This window comes from Cuculus canorus, chromosome 1 (genome assembly GCF_017976375.1).
Source record: "Cuculus canorus isolate bCucCan1 chromosome 1, bCucCan1.pri, whole genome shotgun sequence".
NCBI classification, from domain to species: Eukaryota; Metazoa; Chordata; class Aves; order Cuculiformes; family Cuculidae; genus Cuculus; species Cuculus canorus.
Window position 1 is genome coordinate 52,687,373 of NC_071401.1, and position 23,523 is coordinate 52,710,895.

Sequence of the window (23,523 nt, forward strand, 5' to 3'; positions counted from 1 at the left end):
GTGCTAGCCCCGCTTCTAAATGAGAAATCATGCCCCAGACTTACATAAACTCAGGCTAATTACATCGGCTTTAGTGTATAGTTTTTCACTGACATTGCTGAGGAAGGCTATAAGCAGATTAACAAGTGTTATGTGTAAGTCTAAACTTTAATCACAAGTGTTAACATCCAAGGGTTGTGCAAGACAGCGTTTCAAATGAAATGTGTAAACAGCATTTGGTAATATTTTACATGCTGTGGAAACCTTACCAGGTTTGTACACTCTTACATGTCCTAGTCATAATTGGACCGAACATCCAAACAAATGGATTTTACATTTTTACTGGTGAACTTTCAAATCTCTAGAAATGGGAGTTAAATTCGTAGGGGTTGGAAAAAAGACAAACAAGAAGGTTCGCATTCCTGAGCATTTCAAGGACAAAAATGATTATCCACCGTAAAATCTCTCCTCCTTCCAAGGAAGGTCCAGTTGAAAATACCAGCATAAAGTTCGAGAGGAACTGGAGAAAGAAGAAACAGCTGTGTCTGAGTAATGTGACACTGTCCTATCCTTTTTGTCTGGAGGTGAGAAAGATGCTTTTTTATTGTGTGCACTGTAAGTTGAATTTGAATAGCAAATCCTAACAGCATCTATTACTATCTCTCCATATGTGGTGGCAAGGAAAGAAGATAGATTCTTTAAATAATGAGGAGGAAAACATTTGGGATGATCAGTGTTGTCTGTTAAGCAGAATTAATTAACTCCTTTTTATGAATAATTTATGGATATTTGACCACTTTCCAGCCATTCTAGCTTAACTAATCAATGAAAATGACCTACAATTATTGATTCTCTATATATTTTAATTATTTTTTAATATATATTTAAGATTTGGCTAAAGATGAGGGAATTAGAAAAATTAATAGGGAGTATTAGGTGAGAGAATAGCAGAACAAGAAGATCTCAAACCAATATTTTTAGATATGTTTATCTCATAGGATAAAATAAACATTTTTAATTCCGCCACCAAAGCCAATTCTTGATGTAGTTATATAAAGTTCTTCCCCTAGTACTTTTTTCTTGTTTCCTGGTCTGAGCTGCAACTGCCCATATAAGGGCTTCAGCTATATACATGGCAATGTACAATAATAAAAATATTATTAGCACAAAGGCAAGACACAAACTTGAAGAAATCACCTGTTTCTTCTTAGGTACATCACAGAAATTTGGATAAGGGGCCATTTGATTCCTGCTGGGATGGTTAGGGCCAGACTGGTGCCCACATCAAAACTTGCTTACTGTGTTCGCATATTAATTTCTCCTAACATGTAAAAAAGGAAGAGCATAATGAGAGATACACAATCTCTACTGGAGGGGGAAAACCCAAATTATTTTATATGTAAGGGTTTCCAATTATGCAATTCAGAGTACATTATTAATGAGGACTACTATCTTTATCTCTTCCTAGGTTATATCAACTGGCAACCTTCTTGATCATTTTGGAGGGACAGCATAGAGAATCTCCACTGCTGAGACTTTTTGCCTCTGTGGTGATTACTGAGATTCTGTATGATCAAAACATCAGTCTTTATTCCATTATGTAAATGTTCCCTACACATATTCTTCTCAGCCTCAGATCTGTTGTTTTAATAGAATAGAATTTAGAAACATCTTTCTTCCAGGAAAGCTCTATTGTCTTGTCTTCTCCTCAAGAAATTCTACGTATTTTAATCCAACCCTCCTCTTTAAAAGCATTGTCCATGTAAAATAAAGGGGAGCTAAACAGTCAAAACCTTAATGTGTTTAAATTATTTCTTCCTTGGTAAACAGATAAATGAATTTAAAATGTGACTTGTCTGAGATGGTGAGTGGAGGTACCATTTGAATCTTTCTTGTACTGATACCAGAAAAGTGTTCTGACGCTATCACCAACTCAGAAATCATTAAATAATTCAAGAAAGTAGCTATTGGGTTTCAGAACTGAGGTTTTTTTCTCTTTCATAACTAGTCCCTTTTTGCAAGCTTGTTTTCTAGCTGCAATGTCCACAAACCATCCAAACCCAGTCTTTCATCATACAGAATATGTGTTGCTCTAACATGCACTAGGGCTTTCTGTGAAGTTCAAGAGCTGGAAAAGACTACATCCTGTTTCCAACCTCTAACGCTCAGTCATTTGTGGGCTGGTCTCCTGCACAGCCCAGCAAAGTGCCCTCTGCAGTCCCACAGGTGCTGCAGAGCCATCATGGATGCACTTTCCTGTCCAGTGGTGATGCTGTGGTGAACGGTTCTGGCTCCTGTCTCATTTCTGGGTGCGGTCTGACTGGACATTTTGATCCTTTTCTTCAGAATGCTGAAGAACTATAAACTAAAAAAATTTCAAAAGGAGAGCTGGAGTACTATATCTTCTTGATTTTGACAGAAATGATTCCAAGTTGGGAAACACAGCAGTGGCTGGTGGAGTTACTCTCAGCATCCTGGAGGAACAGTCTGACAAAGAGTTTATAAACGCCGCCAACCCAAAGGATTTTTTGCTTTTTGTGAAGCAGCATGATCAAACAAGCTTGATCCTCTTCTTCCACCTCCTTCTTCCTCCTCCTTTATGGCATAAACCTACTCGCTTCTTTTGAAGTTTGCTCCCTAGATTATAAACGCCTTGGGACAGGGCTGTCCTTTGTGTTCTGCGTTTGCACAGTGCCAATTACAAGATGTACTCCTAGAAGCCAATAATAATAATAATAAATAATAAACATTTGTTCTGGTTTCAGTGGTTCTTGGTAAGTGTAAACAGAGCACAATGCCTGTGTCTGGTTCCTTTGTGGAGCACTGCATGACAGAGATGTAATCCCCAAAGTATGTGAATATAACTGACCGCGAGCAGAGCAGTGAAAATATCTCATGAAGCACAATCAGATTCACAAACACCCTAAACAAACTACGGAGAAATAGGATTGTCAGTTCTAAAATCTGTGTGGTTCATGGTAATAACGAAACTGGCAGACTTTCTGATACGAATACCGTGTTGACTTCAGCTTGATAATTCAAGAGAATGAACGCATGCTCTATGCACAAGGCCAGTTCATCTGTTTACTTATCTGACATTACATACTTGAAGTGTAATATTTTGGGCTGAGATAGCAGCTAATAGGAAACAAACACTAATTACATAAGAAAAGGTTCCTAACAACACTTTTAACTTCCACAGCCCATTTAAAAGCAGCGCTACTTCCCTCCCACAAGTTGCTACCTGGTCACACTGCTACAACCTGTGGTCTCTTTCACATGTTCTGCTTCTGCCCTCCCAGGACTTGGGTTCTTTGTGAGACTGACAAACATTCCAAGGAGTAGAGTAAGGACACTGGTAAAAGAAGTATTTTTTAAAAAGTATTTTAGATCAATATATGAGCTAAACATAAGGATAACTGGAATAATTATAAAGGTATGGCTATTATTCCTTTATATTTTAGCATAAGAAAAAATTTAAAATAGTTCATGTTGTTTGTGTATTTCAGAGCTAGTAAGGTAGACTACTTAAAGAAACATGTTTGGGATAAGAAAGTTATGTTTCCTTATCCCAACTTAGATTCATAGAATCATAGAACCATAAAATGGTTTGGGTCAGAAGGGACCTTAAAGATCATCCAGTTCCAACTCCTCTGCCATGGGCAGGGACACCTCCCACTAGATCAGGCTGCCCAAGGCCCCATCCAACCTGGCCTTGAACACCCCCAGGGATGGGGCAGCCACAACTTCTGTGGGCAACCCGTGTCAGTGCTTCACCGCCCTCACAGGAAAAAATTTCTTCCTAATATATAAATATCTAACTTATGCTGACATGTGTGACACATCACCCAGATTTTGTTGTTGTTGTTGTTGTAGAATGTAATTTCTATAAACTTATCTCGACATTTTCTTTTAAAAATATTTGACAATACATTTTTAATAGGACTAAGTTCTGTTGGCCTGATTCAGTCTGAGCCTGATAAAATTCTATCAAATCTGTGGAGTTTCCCTGGCATCAAAACTGCAGTAATTTAGGAATGACTCAGGGTCTGAATTTCTTGGATTTTGCCAGTGGGAACTTGGAAGCAGCAATTCAAAAATTACTTTTAATCGCATCCGGAGATCCCCATTTACTTTCAAAGATCCAATCTTCATCATCACATATTCTGGAACAGCACACTTGCATTCATGTTTAGAAGTTTAATTATGCATCAATTACGTGGGGGAATTTTAAATGAGATTCACTGATCCTTTTGTTTCATGGATTTGACTAAAACATTCTGTTTATTTTGGTATCACTCTCATAGCTGGCATGACTGATTTATCTGATGACTGCTTTATTTGACTCCAGCCAGAGATATACTGCCAAAATTTCAACAAAGGGCTTCTTTGGAAAGGGTTCATATTGTCTCAGTGCATTCTAACCATTAAACACTTTATGAAAATGTCTATTGATTCCCAAAAGCTGCCTATGAATGATATAGCCTTAAGCAGCTGAGCTTAACCAGCCCTTCCTCTTGATTTGCTTTTTGCCCACTTAAGTGCTTGTTCACCAGCCTGATATTACTGAAGCATGTTTCAAGAAGGATAGCATTATTTCTGCACAAGGAAAATGAGGGATGGCTTGACTCTGTGTGCATGTGTATGTGCACAGAACATGTTTTATGTAAAAGCTCACTCAAAAGAATAAAAAGGTAGGCTTAGTTTTTGAAATAGTTGGTGTTATCTCTTGCATGAGTGATATCCTGGCTGTAGGCAAATGCCTGTCAGAGGCTGTTTTCTATGCTCATGCCCATCACTGCACTATGGCTAAAGAAGAATGTGGATTTCCTTGAGGCATCCAGGCTGTTTGGAAAGAGAGGGTGACAGGGCTTTGCACATCAAGGCCAGTTTAAGTTCTGGTAAGCTCAAGCCCTATTCAATGAAGACCTCATAGTGTGGAATGGAGGGGCACTCCTCTAACCAAGATGACATTTTAAGGGCTGCAGTGCTCTACCCCTGCAGCAACTTTTGGTGAAGGTGTTCCTCCCCTCAGACACAGACTGGGAGAATGGAGTGATGTGAAATATGAGAAAATTGCCTGCAGGAGCAAAGGAGGAAATTGCTCTCCACGTGTATTCTGTTTTGGATCAAAGTTGTGGATATAAATTACATCCAACTGATGTGCGTTATGGTAGGATTCACCCAGAGGTATCTCTGCTTAGTCAGGGTGAGATTCAGTTGAATCTTTCCTGGTATATCCATACCTTGACTAATCATCCATCTACTTTACTATCAATTGGCATGTCTAGACTGCTACTCTGTCTTGCTGTAGATGTCTCCCAGGAAGAGAATGCATCCCGTCCTAAAACAGGACAGGATCTCCTGACCCTATGGACTATAAGGGGATCACAGGGTAACTAGCTCACACACAGCGTTTTACACCACAGATGTGTAAAGCAGCATGGGATAAATCCCAAGCCTATGTGTAAGATCCAGCACAACAATTTCAGCACGTCATCTGTGCTCAACTTCAGGTACCTGGTGAAGCAGGAGAACATCTCCTAGGTAGGAAGAAAGAACTATAGGACTCATACCATTCAAGATTACTAGTGTGCGACTCTGTACTGTACACAAGATTACAGTCTCATAGCAAATCTCAACTGTTACAGAGGACATCAAGCTTATTCAAAGCATTGCCTCTCCCTGCCAGCATTGCTTGACTCTTCCCTGAACTGACCACTAACTGAATGTTTTGTGTTTAAATGCTGTTTATATTTTATACAAGGAAGATAATGTACAGCTTGAGTACTTCAAGCGTTTTGGTCTATATTGTCTCCCCACCTCCTCTGTTTTGGGCTGTTTAAGCTGTGTGAGGAGAATATTGTTTGGCAGTGAAAATATCACACAAAGGTGAAATAGGATGAATGTGAGTGTGCTGCCTCTGCTCAGGGCTGTAGATCTCTCAGCAATATCTAAGCTGAATTGTGGGCATCAAGTGTGTTACACAGAGCTACATACTCTGCAAGCAGAGAGCAAAACACTCGTTCCAAATTCAGACAAAAAGAAAATGTATGTGAAAAAGTGCAAGAGGATTTAATACCAACCAAACTTTGCAGACCAAAAGCCTACTAAAAGGCCTTTGTAGATCAAAGGCTACTAACAAGTGGACCTTAGATACTTTATAAATTATATTTTCTGAATTAAAGTTTTCCACCTAAGCAGGCTACAAGAGGGAATCTGAAAGAGCAGAGGTAAGGACTTCAAGGGACACATTTAACTTCTAGCAGCTACAACTGACAGTGGGGTATAAAGCTGAGCTGATTCGGGTAACAACAGAGTGAAACAACCACAGAGTAACAAAATCAAGCTAAGGGTTAGAGGCAAGCTAAGGGGTTTTGTCTGTAGACAGACAAAAAAGGAAAGTTGCTTTTAAGGTAATGCTAGAAATGTTAGCAGTCTTTGTGGTAATCTATGCTCACCATTTCCTGTGGTACTGCCACTGGACATTGGGGAATTGATCATGCTTTTCCTATTTGTAGCCACTTTTTACATAATTGAAAGCTATTTTTGTGCTTGTATTTATACCAAACACCCTTAATTCTTCTAGTCTTTCCTGATAGGTCATAGTTCACAAACTTGAAGGATTCTTGTTGCTTTTATCTGTGCGTTCTTTCCAAGTGCTCTGCATCTTACTTCCACTGTAGTACCCAAACTGGACATGGCACCATAACAGAGGCTTGGGCCAAGCTGAAGCCATTTCACATCTTACAGACAAGTTATTTTTTTATAAAGACTTGCAGTATTTTTAGCAACCCATGTGTCACACATTGCCTGATCGCAGCTGAGGGGATCCTGGATATTGGATTCATTCCTACTGGTCCATCTGCACGGACCTGATGGCTAACCAGAAGCTTGTGGGATTTTTTTCCAGTTAAGTTTCCAATCAGTTCTTTAGAAAGGACAAGGTAGATATTTTGGGGTCAGGGAGGGGCTGGATTATAAAACCTTAACATTACTTGAGCAACAGTTCCAGGACAGACATAGCAATAAAGTAATTTATGATTCTGTCTCTGCCAGTGGCATGAAGGAGACAGTAAGGCTGCAAAGATGTTGGGAGAAAAGAAAAGGAAAAGAAATAAAACCATTTTGAAAATATTGCTGTTGGTAGAATTGAGTGAAAGCAGATGTAACCCAGTGAACTTCGGACCTTGAAGTAATGTAATTTCTTTTGCTTACTGAGAAAAGTGAGCAATGCCAGTGAAAAAATCTGACTCTAAGAACCGCTAGTATGACCCTTATAACAGAAATGAGTCTTGTTTGGAAACAGACTTTCCCTCATCATTCCTTCTTCTTTTAAAGAGCTACTCAGGAGCATTGCATACCTATAATACATTCCTTTGCTTCCTAGTTCCTTTATCTTGTCCAGCAATGCTTTCCTTTCACTATTAAGAACTATAACCATCTTGCTGCAAGTCTGTGTGAGCAAGTGGGCACAATATGGAACTCTGTTGCTGGACACAGATTTTTGTTTGAAATGATCCAAGGTGTTGCAATTGTAAAGAATAGGCGACTGAAAGCACTCAGATTCCTAAAGCAGAGCTCCCACTCATTCTTTTGATTCAAATGCTAGAAGTTTTTTGAAAGAATGTTATTTCTCCCAGATGAGTGGTTAGCCTTTACTGAAATTGTAGAGAACTTGGGCTAGGTCGCTCTAGTAGTGAAAGTGATGGCCAGATTCTCACCATGATCCAGGCAGAGCTTCGCACCTCATAAACTCACTTCCTGCTTTCCTAATGGTCTGTTTCTATCAAGCTGTGTGATGCATTTTGTGGGGCTGTGGCTAATGTGTTTTGTCAGGAGCTCTCTCCCTGCCCCATGCCCCAGCTGTCATACATCAGACTTGCTTTCCTTGTCTGCAAGCGTTTTGCCTCCTTCAAAACTGTTTCCAGGGAAGAGGACTGCAGGAGACAAACATTCTTATCTCCCTGACTCTCCTTTTTCTGGGGCATGTCTGAGTCTTGCACATTTATATCAGCTGGCCCAGACAACCAGTTGTGCATTAATCTGCCTTGGGCTTGTCCTTAGGTCTCTGCAGTAACTGGAGCAACCATCACACCGCAGGACAACTAGTGAGTGACCTTAGGAAGGGGTCAAACATTTGCATATTATTGCAAACATAAAAATAATACTAAAAATCTGTGGGATATGGAGTGGTGTGGAGTATCTCTTATCAACGGGCTCCACAAAAGCTCCTTCTTTTGTTTATAAGGAACTGCAGACCAGAGATGCCTGGATTTGCAGACAGGAAGGGTGAGGGGGGAAAACCACTCCACTTGTTTTCTCCTCTGAGCAACAACATTTCTCTTAACTTTAACCAAAGCATGTAGTGAAGCCATTTGGCAAAGAGACTTGTGTTAAGTACCTTGGCTGGAAATGTTTATTCTTGTTCCTATTAGCACACAGTGCTCTGCTCCCTGCATGCCAAGAGGAGGGATGGGGAAGACTCGCCACGCCAGACAGCTATCCCCCTCTCAGCTCACCACACCCCTGCACCATGGGTCTGAATAGGAATATGCCTGCAGATGGGAACTGCTGCCTGAGGGAAGGGATGCTGTCTTTGGCTTTCTATCTCTCCTCCTGCCTCTTTCCCTAATTGTAGAGGGACCACCACCACCAGGGCAGGGAAGCTTTGTTTCTTGGAGAAAAGTTAGGTGAGCTATGGGTTAGAGGTGTCTACACTCCCAGTGAAGCCCGGGACAAAGTATGGCTGTGGTACTGCAGGACATCCTAGTTGTAGAGTTTCTACCAGCCATTAGTTCTCTGAGAGTAGGCCCTGTACCATAGCTGGGAAAGCAGCTGAGATGCACCAAGCTGGACAAGCACAACCCTTTTGCTCTCTGCTACACCCCTGCACTGAACCTCACCATCTCCAGCCACAGTGCGTCTCATTTGCTTTAGGTGAAGATGGCTTTACCATATGAGGCCTCCTGCTCCCTTAGGGACATTTCCAGCTGTAGATAACTTTTTGTGCCTTTACCTATCCCACCTTGTACCTTAGCTGAGTTCCCTGTGCCTTCTGGAAGGATATACCCATCTCACATACCAGGCAGCAGTAATGTGGTGGTCCCTCTGCAGCCTGTGCTGTCAGACCCCACCATCAGCCAGAAACACAAGAGGATGCCTGTGGTGGTGATCTCAGTTGGAGATACCCTTGGGATAAAAAGGCTGAGGGAGAAACGCAAAGAAGTTGAGGGCCACGGGGTTGGCAAGAGATGTGCAGAAGGGCTATGCTGTGGGGAAGTGATGGTGTTCACATTGCCGTGGGCAGTGATCTCTCTCAGCAAGCAGTGCCAGCCTGCAGTGCTGGCTCAGCCTCCGGGACTGCAGGGTGAGAAGCCCTGGCTGCCATCAGCTGGAGAGGACGGCAGTGAGTCTTTCTGACTCAGCAGGAATTGATTCAAAACCCTGCTGGGGAAGAAAACAAGTTTTCTGCCTTCTATTCATACGTCGTCCGTGTGTTTGTTTTAAAAGTTGAGGTCTTGGGCTCTAACTAGGATGCTGGGTGACTTCTGAGTTGGTGGGGTTTTTTTGGCCAGCTCATATCAGCTTGGGATTTCAGAAAATCCCACCTCAATCAGTACAGTCGATGTGGAGATTTTGTAGCCTAGCAAGATAAGAACCAGCTCATCAGGAAAGCTGGAGAAGCATTGGCTTTTGCATTGAAAGGATGTCTTTGCAGAGCACTTCAATCTGAGTGGGAGTGCACTCATGAGGGTCAAAAACCCTCCACGAAGCGAGGCAAAATAGGTCTGCTCGAAGGGGACCCGAGCCTTGCTTGCAGACAGAGGCACAAGAATTACTGACACTTTAAAATGCTGAATTTCTGTGAAGACTAAATGCAGACCACCATGTTTCTAGAGATGACATAAAATAATCATGACATTGGAGGTTTTATAATAGCCATTGAGCAATAAGAAACTACTTGCAGCGTGAAGATGTTGAAAGGTGGTGTAAATTAAAGTAAAATTGTCCATCATAGTGTTTTTGCTGGAATATAATAGAATAATATGTTTTGCAAGATGGAACATTTCCATTAAAAATATGCTAGGGAAAAGCCAGATGCCTTTAATGATTATTTAGTTAATTAAATTACCTCTTTTCTCCACTTTGTGCGATAACTACTTCTGTTATTAACAAAAAGTGGCTGACTCATGGCCCAGTATGTGGTGTGACGCTTACTTGGGATGGGATGCCAGCCTGGGGCAGCAGCTCAGGCTCGTGGTGGGCTTGCAGTGCAGAAGATGTTTATACCTTTGTCCAATTAAACACTGTACTGAGATACAGATAGTGAGTCACTTTCACTGTTTCAAAGTGGCTGGGTTTTGGTTTCTGCTTTTGCTGCTTACAGGATCAAATAGCAATAGAATGGCTTTTATGTGACATTCTGTGTTATTGTTTAGAAATTAATTTGTGAAGAAGGAAAAGGCAGTCTCCAAATAACAGAAGATTTTGGCAGATTTCCATCTGCAGCGGAAATTCAGAGCTTCTGAGCTCTCATTTCCTTTGGAAATACATATCAGTGTGCATTGTCCTGATTATGAGCCCGAGACAAATCTCTATGTCTGACATATCTGCACAAGAGTAGCCTCACATCTTATGTGGGTACGAAAATAATACCAGCTATAGAAATTGGTAAAGTACACCTGGTAGAAACCCAGTATATATTAATGTGAAAGCAAACTTGTAAGAATCTTCAAGTATATTCAGTTTGGCTTCTCATTTTGACTGTCAGGTCAATTGTAGTCTTTCAAATAATGGTAGAGTCTGTGTAATTAACTTTTAGGAAAATGAGGAGCTAGAAGGCAAATTCCGGACTCCAATCTAAAATAATCTTATAAGATTAATGACATATCCAGTTGATGGTGCCCAGTATTAAAATCTACTACATGATTTATGGTCTTGATTTATGGAAAACTCTTCAATAGTACAACCTAAGTCTTGGCTCAGAATGTGGAATTTAAAAATTCCATCTTTAAGCAGGTTAATCCTGAGGATGTGTTTTACCAGAGCTTGATTAATCACCTGCAGACTAATGTACATTTTCCTTAGGAAAGTTAACACGATTAAAAAAGAAACATAGCTGTAAAACGGTCACATCGGTAGACTGTTGGGCATGGTCTTTAGAAACCTTCAATGCTTCAAATTTTTAAACTATTTCAGACCTCTTTTTAGACATTTAAAGGGCAAATATCTGGGTGACCAGTACAAGGTATTTAAGGTGAGAGATGAACAAATGTTCTCAGGAGTTTTCATATGCCTGAATTTTGATAAGTGCTTTTCCAAATTAAGACCATAAATGTTAAGGCTGTAGATTTTTTAACATTTGGGCACGCCATAGTGTCTCCCAGCATCCCATAAAAGGTCACTATCTGACTCTCAGATTTCTCTCCAAGCCAGCAAATTCGCTCATCCCCTGTCAGTCCTGTACCTGGCATGAAGCAGATACACGGCCATCTTGTTCTACAGATCCATCCTACTTCAGCCACCAGCCTTGTTCTTGAGTGACCTCAGCTAGCCGAATGCCAGTTCAATAGGGTCTATACTAACAGATTCTAGCAGATGTCTGCTCAGTGTTTTTTTGTTATCTGTACCATCTCATGAAGTGAATCTTTTTAACATCTCTTGTTCTGTTTCCTTTGACTCTGTTTTCCTGCCTTTGTGTTCATTTATCTCTGGCAGAAAGCATCCCTTGAAACAGAAAGACTTTGCTGGTCTATTATTAGTAGTGAAACTAATGAAGTTTTAAGTGGTTGACTTTTTGACTTAAATTTTGGGTTGAATATATGTGTGCTTAAAAAAAAAAAAAGAGAAGGGTAATAAAATTCAGGAAGATTTTAGTGACACAACCCCATTATTAAATCCTGAATACTATCAGAAGGGAGGTGTTGCCTCCTTACTTCAGTAGTGAGATGTCATCAGAAGTACTCGCTGACAGGCCTGTCCATCTCATACATTCAGCTTGGGACTCTTCCCAGTTGCCCATCTTCCAGGTATCTGCCTCACCTTCTGCAGATCTGGCTGTTCATTCTCATGCTAAGTTCATTTGGTCAGCAGGTTCATAAGGTGTTGCATGGCTGTGCTGTGCAAATGAAGCAATGGACCAAGAGGCAAGGAGTGGGAAAAGAAAGTGCCCTTGTAGATAACAAAGCCGTGCTTTAAGGCACAGCCATCTGAGTTGATGTACTCTTTCTGGTGCTAGGAAATGCATCCCTGGAGAGGAAAGACATGCAGGAGCCCTGGTCTTCAGTGTCCAGTCTGCAGACAGAAGATTGACTGTATTGCAGGCATCTGCTGGTCACAGACAGTGGTCCCCCACAGTACTGGCACCAGGGTTAAGTCAAAGCATAAGTACCCTGAAAAAGTAGGAATCTGAACTCCTCAGTAACACCCCTGGTAAGACTTCTGCTCCAAGCAATTGATTTCATTTGAATCAGTGAAATACCCAAGAGGATACATTGATCAGCCTCTAAACCACCAAAGAGTCCTATGGCACTCACTCCGGGGAAGGCTTACAAGGAAAACCAGACACTGTAGGACTTGAGTCATATGGGATATGGAGAGGAATTCCATGTGCACAGCTCTATTAAAATGTCTGCACTTATCTGGCATCTTGCTTGACATTGCAAAACTGTATGTAAGTACTATGAGACATAGAATAACACCTGCATTGAGGGATTTAATGCTGTTATTGTCTGTGCAGCTATTTGTTGTCTCTACCGAGTTGGCACTTAACTCACACTTGCCTAGCAAACACCATATGTCACAGAGATTTTTGTGTAGAGATTTATGTGTACATGTATTTTTTTCTCTACAATTTCTCATCTCATGGCCATTGCCCACACTCATTCCCCCATACTCATTCCCAAGCTATTTGCTGATCAGTCTCTCTCCTCCCTCTTGCATCACTCCCTGAAAATGTCACCTACGTTAGATGGCCAAAGATTTAAAATCTTAAATCTCAGCAGCATGAATTCCAAACTAATCTGCTTTAATTATTTGCACTTTGGTTTCTTTCTCTCACCCATCTGCCTACCATGGCTGGTTTTGCCAGGTCTCGTCTCCTGCTGCAAGGACTCGTGAAAATGAAATGGATTGTACCTCTGTAACTCTGAATGAAGCTCTGGTTGCAGCACAGTGGCCAAAAAGGTTAGAAGATGTACATTGGTCCTCAGCACACGCTACAGGGAAGCTCCCCTCACCCACCTCAGTGCTCACAAGGCAGACCAGGGTAGCAAACCTGTTTGAACAAAGCTATTTTAAGACATTGGCTGCATACCAATTACTGCTGAGTCCTATTCATTTTGCAGTACACTCTCTGTAGCTATGTAGGAGTAGTCAAAGAAAGCTAAAATCAAAGAAGAGATAACAATCTATCCTGGCGTGAGTATTAGAAGATGAAAGAGCTTTGTTATTAATACCCCAATAACAAGCTTTGCATTCCCATCCTTGTACCAGCTGTATGGGAATCACGCTAACAAATAGCAGCACTTTGCAGCTTTCCTCACTGATTTTCTGCAAATGAAGGCCACCTCTGGGGGACTGTCCACCGGGCAAAAAGCTGTAAAGATGATTGAAGAGAAGCACAAGCAGCATTACTGTTGTCCAGGTCTTGACAGAAGTGAAAAAGATCTCAGCACCATAACATCTGCCCTTGTACAGAGATGGGAAGACAGAAGGCTTATAGCACAAAGAGGATTGCGGAGATGCTGTCATACTGCCAGGTGTAAACGAGTGAAAAGGGAGGGCTGATCTGCAATGTCTTACGTTTTCCTGGAATCCTGCAGATTTTAAAGCAGCATCAGAGTCTGTCCTTCATAACCTGCCATCAGCTTCTCCTCCAAAATTGGCAGCTGGCTGTGAAGCCTCCACCCTCAGTGCTTTCCAACTGGCCCCATGCAGTCTAGGCCTGTGGTTCTTGGACTTTCTTTGTGTATCTTTGTGGCTGCAGATCTCCCAGTAGGCACAACTCTTTCAGTCTGCCCCATAGCTCTGGACTATTCTGGTTCAAATAATTGGCCAGAGCCAGACAATCTTAAGAGTAAATAACCGTAAATATAGTGATTCATTGTGGTTTATATTCATAGACTTTCAATGCTTATAGATTAAGATCTTAGAAACAAAGAGAAAACAAAATTTGGTAGCAAATTCCTTGTGAACCACTTCAAAATTACTAACCTGTTTTTCAGCTTTGAGACCCTAAAATCCATATTTCACAGAGTTATCCTGCCTCTTGGGGGACTCCTGGGCTCTGGATACTTCATCTGGAACTTCTTGCGCCCATGGAAGCCCTGGTTTTGCTCTGCATCTACTGCAAAGCTGCTATTGGAGATCCATGAGGGAAAAATCTTTTAGATATTTGGGAGTTACCCTCCTCCCTCAGTTCATATCTATTCTGCCAGCAGCTACTAGGTCAAACGCGGTTCTCTGCTTGGAGAATGACTATGCTGCATATGAACCAATTTCTTCCTTAAGTTGAAACCACTCTAAGACCAGTAATGTCTCAGACTAACTCTTACATAGGTCAAACATTTTTATTTACTTTCTTCTTTCACTTTTAGGGGTGGGAAGAAGGTAGGCAATAATACACAATAAATAACAGATTCAAAAAATATTTTGTCTATATTGTCATGACATCTCATGACCTCCAATGCATCACCAGCTTCCTCTAGGGACCAGATGTGTTGCAGGCTATCTTGTTTGAGCAGAGAACAGACCAAGTCATCTAATGTCAGAAAAGATGACACGAAATCTTGGAAAGAGGTTTGCTACAATAGAGAGGCAAACTGTGAAAGCAGGAAACCTTTTGTTATCAAGACTTAACACCCTATCTCTCTTCATGGACAAAAGTCTCCATGCTGGAATCAGCACTTCAGTAAGTCCAAACAGTGACTCTTGTGTCTGCTGAGAAATGGAGAGTACTTTGGAATTAAGCCATAAAACTCTGCAAGGAATCCTGGCCATGTATTGTGGCTACCATTCCCCAATTTGCACTACTGCTTTAGTGTACATTTGTTTTTATATCGATGCAATTTTGCCAATGTTTTTATTTTGTCTTTCTAAATCAGCAAATAGGTATTGTACACACTGGGCAGAAAAGACTTAACTGAGGGGTAGCTCAGTCTATCAAATGCCAATCAAACTTCCATTCAGTTAGCATTTTTTCCTAGAAAGATTTGCTTGCTGCAGAAAAGATCTTAGATATGGTTATCCTTTAACCTCAGTAGTGGACCCTGTGACTGTTAACCACCCTGACTACCCTTCAACTATCAAGAAGAAAATTCTTCACTATGGGAGTGGTGAGGCACAGGAACAGGTTGCCCAGGGAAGTTGTAGATTGGGAGGGACTGTCCACAAAGGCTTGTGGTGATAGGACTAGGGGGAATAGGTATAAACTGGAGAGGGGCAAAATTAGACTAGACGTAAGGAAGAATTTCTTCACCATGAGAGTGGTGAGACACTGGAAGAGGTTGCCCAGAGAAGTTATGGACTCCCCACCCCTGGAGGTGTTCAAGGCCAGGTTGGTTGGAGCCTTGGGCAGCCTGATCTAGTGGGATGTCCCTGCCCATGGCAGGGGGGTTGGAACTGGGTGTTCTTTAAGGTTCCTTCCAGCTCAAACCATTCTATGATTCTATGATCCTATGATCCTATGACTACCTGGAGTATCCCTCAGCAGAGTCCTCTGTGGCTGCCTATTAGTTTGAAGAAAACCTCCCTGATGGAGATCTCTCTTGCTGCTGATGGCTTCGTTTATTCCCTCCTGGCTGACCGCCCAGCCTTCTCCCCTTTTGACCTCCCAGAAGCTCTCTCTCCCGCAGCTTTGCATGGCTCTGGAGCTAGTTCACCCTCTCCTGCCCCGTGCCCACTCCCCCGGGGGAAGGCGAGGCACTCTGCTTTCCCGGGACAAGGGGGACCCCCTTGCCCGCAGCCGCCCCCGGGCGGTGCCGGCGCTGCCCCTGCAGCACCATGGAGAGAGGAGCGCGCAGCCGCCCGCGGGCGGGACCGGGCAGGGCGGGGCAGGGCAGGGGGAACGGGTCGGGCCAGGGGGTCTGGCAGGCAGCTGGCAGCAAGAGATCAGTTTCTAGCCCCAGCCCTCACCATTCAGCCTGCCCGCCCTGTGTGACTCCTGCTTGCGATGAGTACAGAGCAACGGCGTTGGCTGCTGGGGGTTTAGAATCATAGAATCACCAGGTTGGAAAAGACCTTTTAGATATCCGAGTCCAACCATTCCTATCTGCCGCTAAACCATATCCCTGATCACCTTCTCTATCCGTCTTTAAAATACCTTCAGGGATGGTGACTCAACCACCTCTGTGGGCAGCCTGTTCCAGTGCCCGATGACCCTTTATGTGAAAAATTTCTTCCTGATATCTGGTCTGAACCTCTGCTGGCACAGCTTGAGGCCATTCCCCCTTGTCCTGTCCCCTGTCACTTGGGAGAAGAGGCCAGCACCCACCTCTCCACAACCTCCTTTCAGGTTGTTGTAGAGAGCAATAAGGTCTCCCCTCGGCCTCCTCTTCTCCAGGCTAAACATCCCCAGCTCTCTCAGCCGCTCCTTGTAAGACTTGTTCTCCAGCCCCTTCACCAGCTTTGTTGCTCTTCTCTGGACACGCTCAGAGCCTCAAAATCCTTCTTGTAATGAGGGGCCCAGAACTGAACACAGGATTGAAGGTGCAGTCTCACCAATGCCAAGTACAGGGGCAGAATAACCTCCCTGGACCTGCTGGCCACACCATTTCTGATACAAGCCAAGATGCCATCCTCATAGAATCAGAAGAAGCCTGGCCTTGGCTGCCATGCAGATATCTGGCTGGGTCACTGTTGGCTGACAGCAGTAAAATCACGTCCAGTTCTGGAATCCCCAACATAAGGACATGGAACTGTTGGAATGGGTCTAGAGGAGGGCCACAAAGATGATCAGAGGACTGGAGCACCTTCCATACGAGGACAGGCTGAGAGAGTTGGAGTTTTTCAGCCTGGATAAGAAAAAGCTCTGGGAAGACCATATAGTGACCTTCCAGTACCTGAAAGGGGCTACAGGAAAGCCAGGGAGGGACTTTTTACAAAGGCATGTAGTGATAGGACAAAGAGGAATGGCTTTAAGTTGGAGGGAATAAGATTAAGATTAGACATTAGGAAGAAATTCCTCACAACCAGGGTGTTGAGGCATTGGCACAGGTTTCCCAGGGAAGTTGTGGATGCCTCATCCCTGGAGGTGTTCAAGGTCAGGTTGGGTGGGGCCTTAAGCAGCTTAATTTGATGGGAGGTGTCCCTGCCCATGGCAGAGGGGTTGGAACTAGATGATATTTAACGTACCTTCCAACCCAAACCATTCCATGATTCTACGCAATGGATAGTGTGTTTTACCTGGCAGGAGGTTTCTGTCCAGCGAGGGAAATACTCATGTAAGTCCTTTCCAGCCCTAGGTCAAGCCTCTGTGCAGATTCCTGAGAAGGCTGCTAGTGTCACCATGAAGTATGGCTGAAAGTGCTCTACACAGTCAGACAAACTCAAATGTTGTTCAGACAAGCAAGGCTGGTCTGAGTACAGGTGCTGCAATAGTTGTTGTCTTGTTTCAGCTTCCTTCCACCCCTCAGCCGCATTACAGCAGCAGCTGCATGAAATGGCAGGTCTGAATTCGTTGGCCAATGTGACCCAAAACACGTGGGCATTGCCCTTTCCGTATCGGCTACCATCAGGATAGCACAACTTGCCTCACCTGGCTCCATCAAAACAGACACTGGCAAGATTAAGAGATGTCAACAGAAGATCCGAGGCTCAAACAAGCAAAGGTTCAAGGAAGCATGTTTCTTCTACTTTTTGGGATACCTCCCTGAATGAATGGCATGGAAAATCAGAGAATGCAGAGGAGTCATGAAACACTGCCCTAGGCCAGGCATGCCAAATGCTGAACTAATTGTTTGAAGAAGCCTAGTAGCTGCCTCAACAGACTAGGGAAGCGTCATATGATAAGGATGTGGGCACAATTCAGTTTTGCCAGTTGCACTTCAGTATTTTATGTGAATGAAACAGCTTTCTGTAGCATCACCAAAAGAAAACTACTTAAATAAAGTGTCTAAGCAATGCTAGGCAACTAAAAGATAGTTCTTGTCAAATCTGGGTAATTCTGGGACTGGAAGAATTCAGGATGATAAACATGGGAGGAATGAGAAGAGATGTAACTACTGCTTGTGGAGCACTGAGGAGTTAGCAGGAGACAAGGTCGGGGAAACTCCTCCATAAAATTTTATCATCTTTCGGGAGTCCACAACACCTCTGAATCCAGAGGAGTTAGGAACTTTAGTTCCCAGGCTCCCCCTCTGAAGGGTCTTGTGGGCCTTTCTAACTGATAATGACCAAGACATTAACCAGAAGTTAGTAGTTTTTTATATGATATTGTCTCTCTGCTAGTTTTAATTTCTGGCATTTATTGACTGTGTGAGTTTACACCTGCGTGTAATGGTCCCTTGGTTTTGATCATATAATTTCCATGAGTATATCTGGTGCACTAATCATCATAACCAAGTCAGCTGAAGAGACAATGTTCCCAGATAATATTTAGCTTGAAACTTGCTGTGTTTGTGTCAGAACTAATGAATGACTTTGGGAGAAGAATGCAACAAAGCAGCTGATTTAAGAAAAGTTATTGCTTTTTCCCCACAAACATTGCCTTAAATGACTGCAAGTACAACACTACTACTATCCATGCTACAATGAATACCTTCAATGAGTACTTCTCTGGGATCTTTAATCCGAATATTTCAGTCACTGCAATGGAGTACACTGGAGCTGTACGTGTGAATGTACGTGTGCATTCAGCAACAGCCCAGCTAGCTCGGATACTGTTAGCAGTGTCATGGTGCTAGCCCAGACTTCCAGAAACATGAAACCTTCAAGATCTGTAGGTGAGGTGGGCTGCAGAAGCTGAGTTTTTATTACCTCGGCTATGCTCCTATCAGCAATAGTCCTTTAGCTGAAAGTCAGTTCTGGTATCTACCTACGTACTGTCTATGACTGCAGGGTAATCCTGCTCAAAGACAGACCTCTGGAGTCTGGTTTTTGTTTACTGTGATTTAAATAGCGGGTGGGGGAAGTAAAATTTCATAGAGCCTATGTAGAAATCCACCCCCACTCTGCAAAGTCCTTCCAAAAGTGCAATCAAAACTTTAATGATTAAATGAACTTGCTTTGTAGTAGAAGTGATTTGTTATTTACTGCTAATGCTTTCTGTAGTATAACCTGAAGATGAATAGGTAGGAGTGGAGTGAGGAATTTGTGCAACAGATTTATCTTTAGCTATAGGACAAATTACAAATAGATTCCATAAAATCATAAACCATAAACATGCAGAAGAAAAAGTTATATTGCCAGCCCACCCTGGTGCTGGTATGCCAATAACAATGATCTATGGAAGTTGTGAGGACAGAAAGGGGAGTTCATTGCTGCTTTAGTCTGAGTGTTTTATTGTTTTACAATGTAGGACAGAGTGAGAGTGCAAAGCTCTCTCCCTGTTTAACTCTTGTTTTCCTTAGATTACCAAGAGTTTATGTTTAGCAGGTTTTTCCAAACAAAATACCTCACTCTTTCCCAGTAGTGTTTATCTTGTGTGTAACATTATCCTTTGCTGGTGTCTGCACTGTCGGTTTAAAATTAGATTTGCTAAATGTCAGTACAGCAACTTGTTACTCTCTTACCTTAACAGGAGCATTCTACTTTAATTTGTTGTGAATTTCTTGTCTATGTTACTCTAAACAGCAACTAAGCACAATTTTACTCAGACACTGAAGTTTATATTTAAAGTATGCACATATAATGTGTATTTTGTTTGTTCAAGTTTAAGTTTGTCAGTGATCAAAGTAACAATTCAGAGTGGCAAATGGATTACAGACAATTATTCTGAAAGCAGCTTTTGTACTACTAATAATAGCAATAATGGTAGTTTTTAGTTACTGAAGTACTTGACATTGCTTTAAACAAATTTGATCATACGTGCATGAGAAGAATTGTGTCTTTTCCTTAAATCTTGACAGAAATAATGCACAAATAGCAATTTGCAAAGATATAATATTCACTTTGAAAGTGCATGTGTGAATTTCTATGCCTTTTAAGTAATTTTTTTATGAACAATGTTCTTTAAAAGAAATAAAACTGTTCTTATCCATTCACATCTCTCATGTGATTTGTGATGATTTGGAGGAGGGCATGATGAAACATGTACAGAAATGACTCTGAGTTTTATCTCAAAATCCTCTGTAAGAGTCAATCTGTATGTCCCAGCATGCAGTCTGACGTGGCAGAGGCATGACAAGCAAGAAAAGGTATAGATTTGCAACATCCCTGCATTTCCATGTTTCCAAGTGTGTGTGTGAGAGGTGTGTGCGTATGACCCTGTTTATGCAATATGGTAACAACTGTAAAACAGTACATTTTATATTTCATTCAGCAACTGGCTGTTAATATCTTATAATTGTGCTTTTTTCCTGGCCTCATTAAAGCTTTGGAATACTCATTCCATCTAGCCTGCATTTCTTTGCTGTTCCCCTAAAATGCCAATGTCTTCACCCATTTCTTCCTTCTACTTTTCTGACTCCATCTTGCTCGTGTGCTGCCTACATCCAGCAGAGCAGTCCCTCTGCCCTTGCCCTCGTGAGTGCTTACACGTAGTTGCACTGAAAACACTATCTTGCCTACTGTCTCAAGGCTTAACAACAAATACAAAACAAACCTCTCCATTTATTGCTTTATACACAGAGCAAAACAGAAAATACGTTATGTAGTAGACTTTTAGTTAGTCCCTGCCTCTGAAAAAAATAGTTTCTGATATAAGGCAAGAAGATTAAATTTGTTTTCATGTTCTGATAGATGGCTTCCAAATCCAACACTTGCCATTAAAATGGACATTCTGAAACACCAAACCTTTGATCTTTAAAGTTAAAATATTAGCCTGTGATACAGTAAGTATATACACAAGTACTTAATTTTCAGCATGTGAATATTTGCATAGTATTCACAGACGCAGTTCTTTGCTATATAATTTTCTTAGATATTAAAAAGAGTATCGATAGCTGTCACAGACCTTGATATCTTTTTTCCTCCCCATCCAGCAAGAAGGATGCTTATTTTTGCATGCAAATTAGAGCTGGAAGACAGTTAAGTCCATCCCTGTGCTAACAGAGGTTTGTTACTGATAGTGTGTTTATCAGAACTTTGTCCGGTACACTTATCGCGTATTACCAAGCATAGAGTAGAACTTAATGTCTTTATGGAATACATATCATTCCTACAGAGTTATTTCTGATATTCTGCCTACAACATCCTTTGCTTATACTCATCACAATGCTTTAATCAGAATCTCCTGCACAAGCCAAAATAATCTTTTTCTCCTCAGGCTCACATCTTGCAATACACGTAGCTTTCCATATGTTCCAGTTAAATTACATTTACTTACCTTCTACTTTGAAGATAGTAAGGTGAGGTCTGCAGTGAAAAGCACCCAGCGCGTTGCCGGCACAGTTCATCCAAAGACCCTGGAAAACCCAGGTTGCTGTGATAACAGATGATGCTCGACTAGTGACTTTCCACTCATTTGATGCAGTAGCAGCAATAGCAGCTCCTAGCCCACAGAAACAAAATATGAAAGCTATAATCTGTATTCCTAGCATGTTTCTCTGCAACCCAGGGACTTAGTAATGCCACTGCGTGAAGAGAAAAGTACTTTAGTCATGTGAGTAAGCAAAAAGGCATAACAAGCAAATTATACTTGAACAAGTTCACTAACACTTGCTACAGAAAGTTAATGTGCCTGAAAGAAATTGTCATGCTTGAGTGATTTAAGAAAGGCCATAGGCATCACGAATGTTTAGGAAAAAAGTCAAGCTACAACTTTATGGGAGCTAATTGCTAGTACTCACTTACTAATTTCTAATTCTATAAATTAATTGAAATGTTTTCATATTTTTTTCAATTAAGGTATTCCAGTTAATGCTTAATTTTTAGTTAATTGGAAACTTACAACCATTGCATCTAGCAAAATAAGTTCAGAGTCCAAACTGTACAGTGCTATTTAACAGATTACCATAACATTTTAGAAGGATCACACAACACTTGAAAAATAAATTTTTAAAAGGCTGTGAAATTAATTCAGCCATAACTAGACACCATACAAGCAGCTCTAAAACAGTAGTGATTTGGAGGCAGTGCCTGTGGATGTATCTGTAGAATAGCAAATTTAGAGAAATTACAGAAACAGCAAGTGGTCCCCGAGCAGTGCAGCAGTCAGCAGAATGAATGTTTGGTAGCCCCATTGACACTTCTGCTCTAGTCAACAAAGAAAATGTACTGCATCTTATGGTGTGTCTGCTGTATATGATGAATACCACACAGAAACATTTATTCCATTACTTATTGAGCTCCTGCAACCTCATGACTCATGACAAATCCTCAAAGAATATCACTGGTTCAATAAAATGTCATCCTTTTGAGTAGAAGACACTGACACTTAGCAGACAGAATAAGCCTGGATGCAGCATGACACTGGAACAGCTATTCTGCAAAACTTCCAGCTTCTCAGTATATTCTCAATATGAATATGGGCCCTACTCGTGATTTTCCAAACATATGGGGCCTCCAGTCTTTCAGTATGCCAACTTCTACATTTATTCATGCCTGTTCACATGCTCCAGTCCTTTTAGCCTCCTCTTTTTGGTATTACTGTATGCCATTTGGTGACAAGATGACTCTGGAGATCACTTTTCACACTAGGAGTAGTCTATATTTTTGCCTTCATGTGGTTTCAGTGTTGCTTCTCCCTGTGATTGCTAAACTCCACACTGAATTTTGGCATCTAAGTGCTTCTGTAGACTTCCTGAAGCTCAAGGAGAGGTAATCAAAGACACTAAAGCACCATTGATACCCCATGTAAAGACCAAGAGGAGTTTTACTGAGGCTGTTTTGTTGAGCCATCTCCCGATAATTCCACTTTAACCTCAGCTATAAGAAGTAGGACCCCAAAGTATGATTGCACAGACCAGAGAAATACACTGCAAGAAAGAATTTCTTTTCAGAGTAATTAGTAGGCTCGCATCCCACACATCAAAATAGAAAACAGGCAAATAGAAAGCTTCTTATTAACACAGCCAGCTTGAGAGACCTAGAAAGTGGTTTTGCTACGAAGCAACACTATGTGTAGCAGGTTCTTTTAGTGTTGAAGACAATATTACACAGACAGGAAGCAATTTTGCCTTGCTGTCAAATAATGCAGTAACTTATTTTTCTTATGCCAAGGGTCAACCTTCATGTAATCCATCATATATCTTTTCACTAAATTTGAAAGGGTATAGATGAGAATACAGAAATGGATCCATCCTTGAAGCAGATTCCTGAGTGTTAACATTATTTGATATTTCTACCTTTCCCATACAAGATGGTGGTGGGACGGAATTGTTTGTCAGTCAAAGGCTGAGTTAGTTCACAGTAGAGACTGAGAAGAGGTGTCATTAGGCACCT

The 23,523-nt window shown here is 41.7% G+C and overlaps 1 protein-coding gene across 1 annotated transcript in view; it reads right to left on the reverse strand.

The window, feature by feature from the left end:
* CLDN10 (claudin 10) overlaps positions 1-21,735 on the reverse strand; it is a 62,030-nt gene extending 40,295 nt beyond the window's left edge. Inside the window, exon 1 of the mRNA XM_054056137.1 lies at positions 21,467-21,735. Coding sequence (XP_053912112.1) covers positions 21,467-21,680 — 214 coding nt within the window. The 5' untranslated portion in view covers positions 21,681-21,735. The remainder of the gene's footprint in view (positions 1-21,466) is intronic.
* Positions 21,736-23,523: the final 1,788 nt, after the last annotated feature.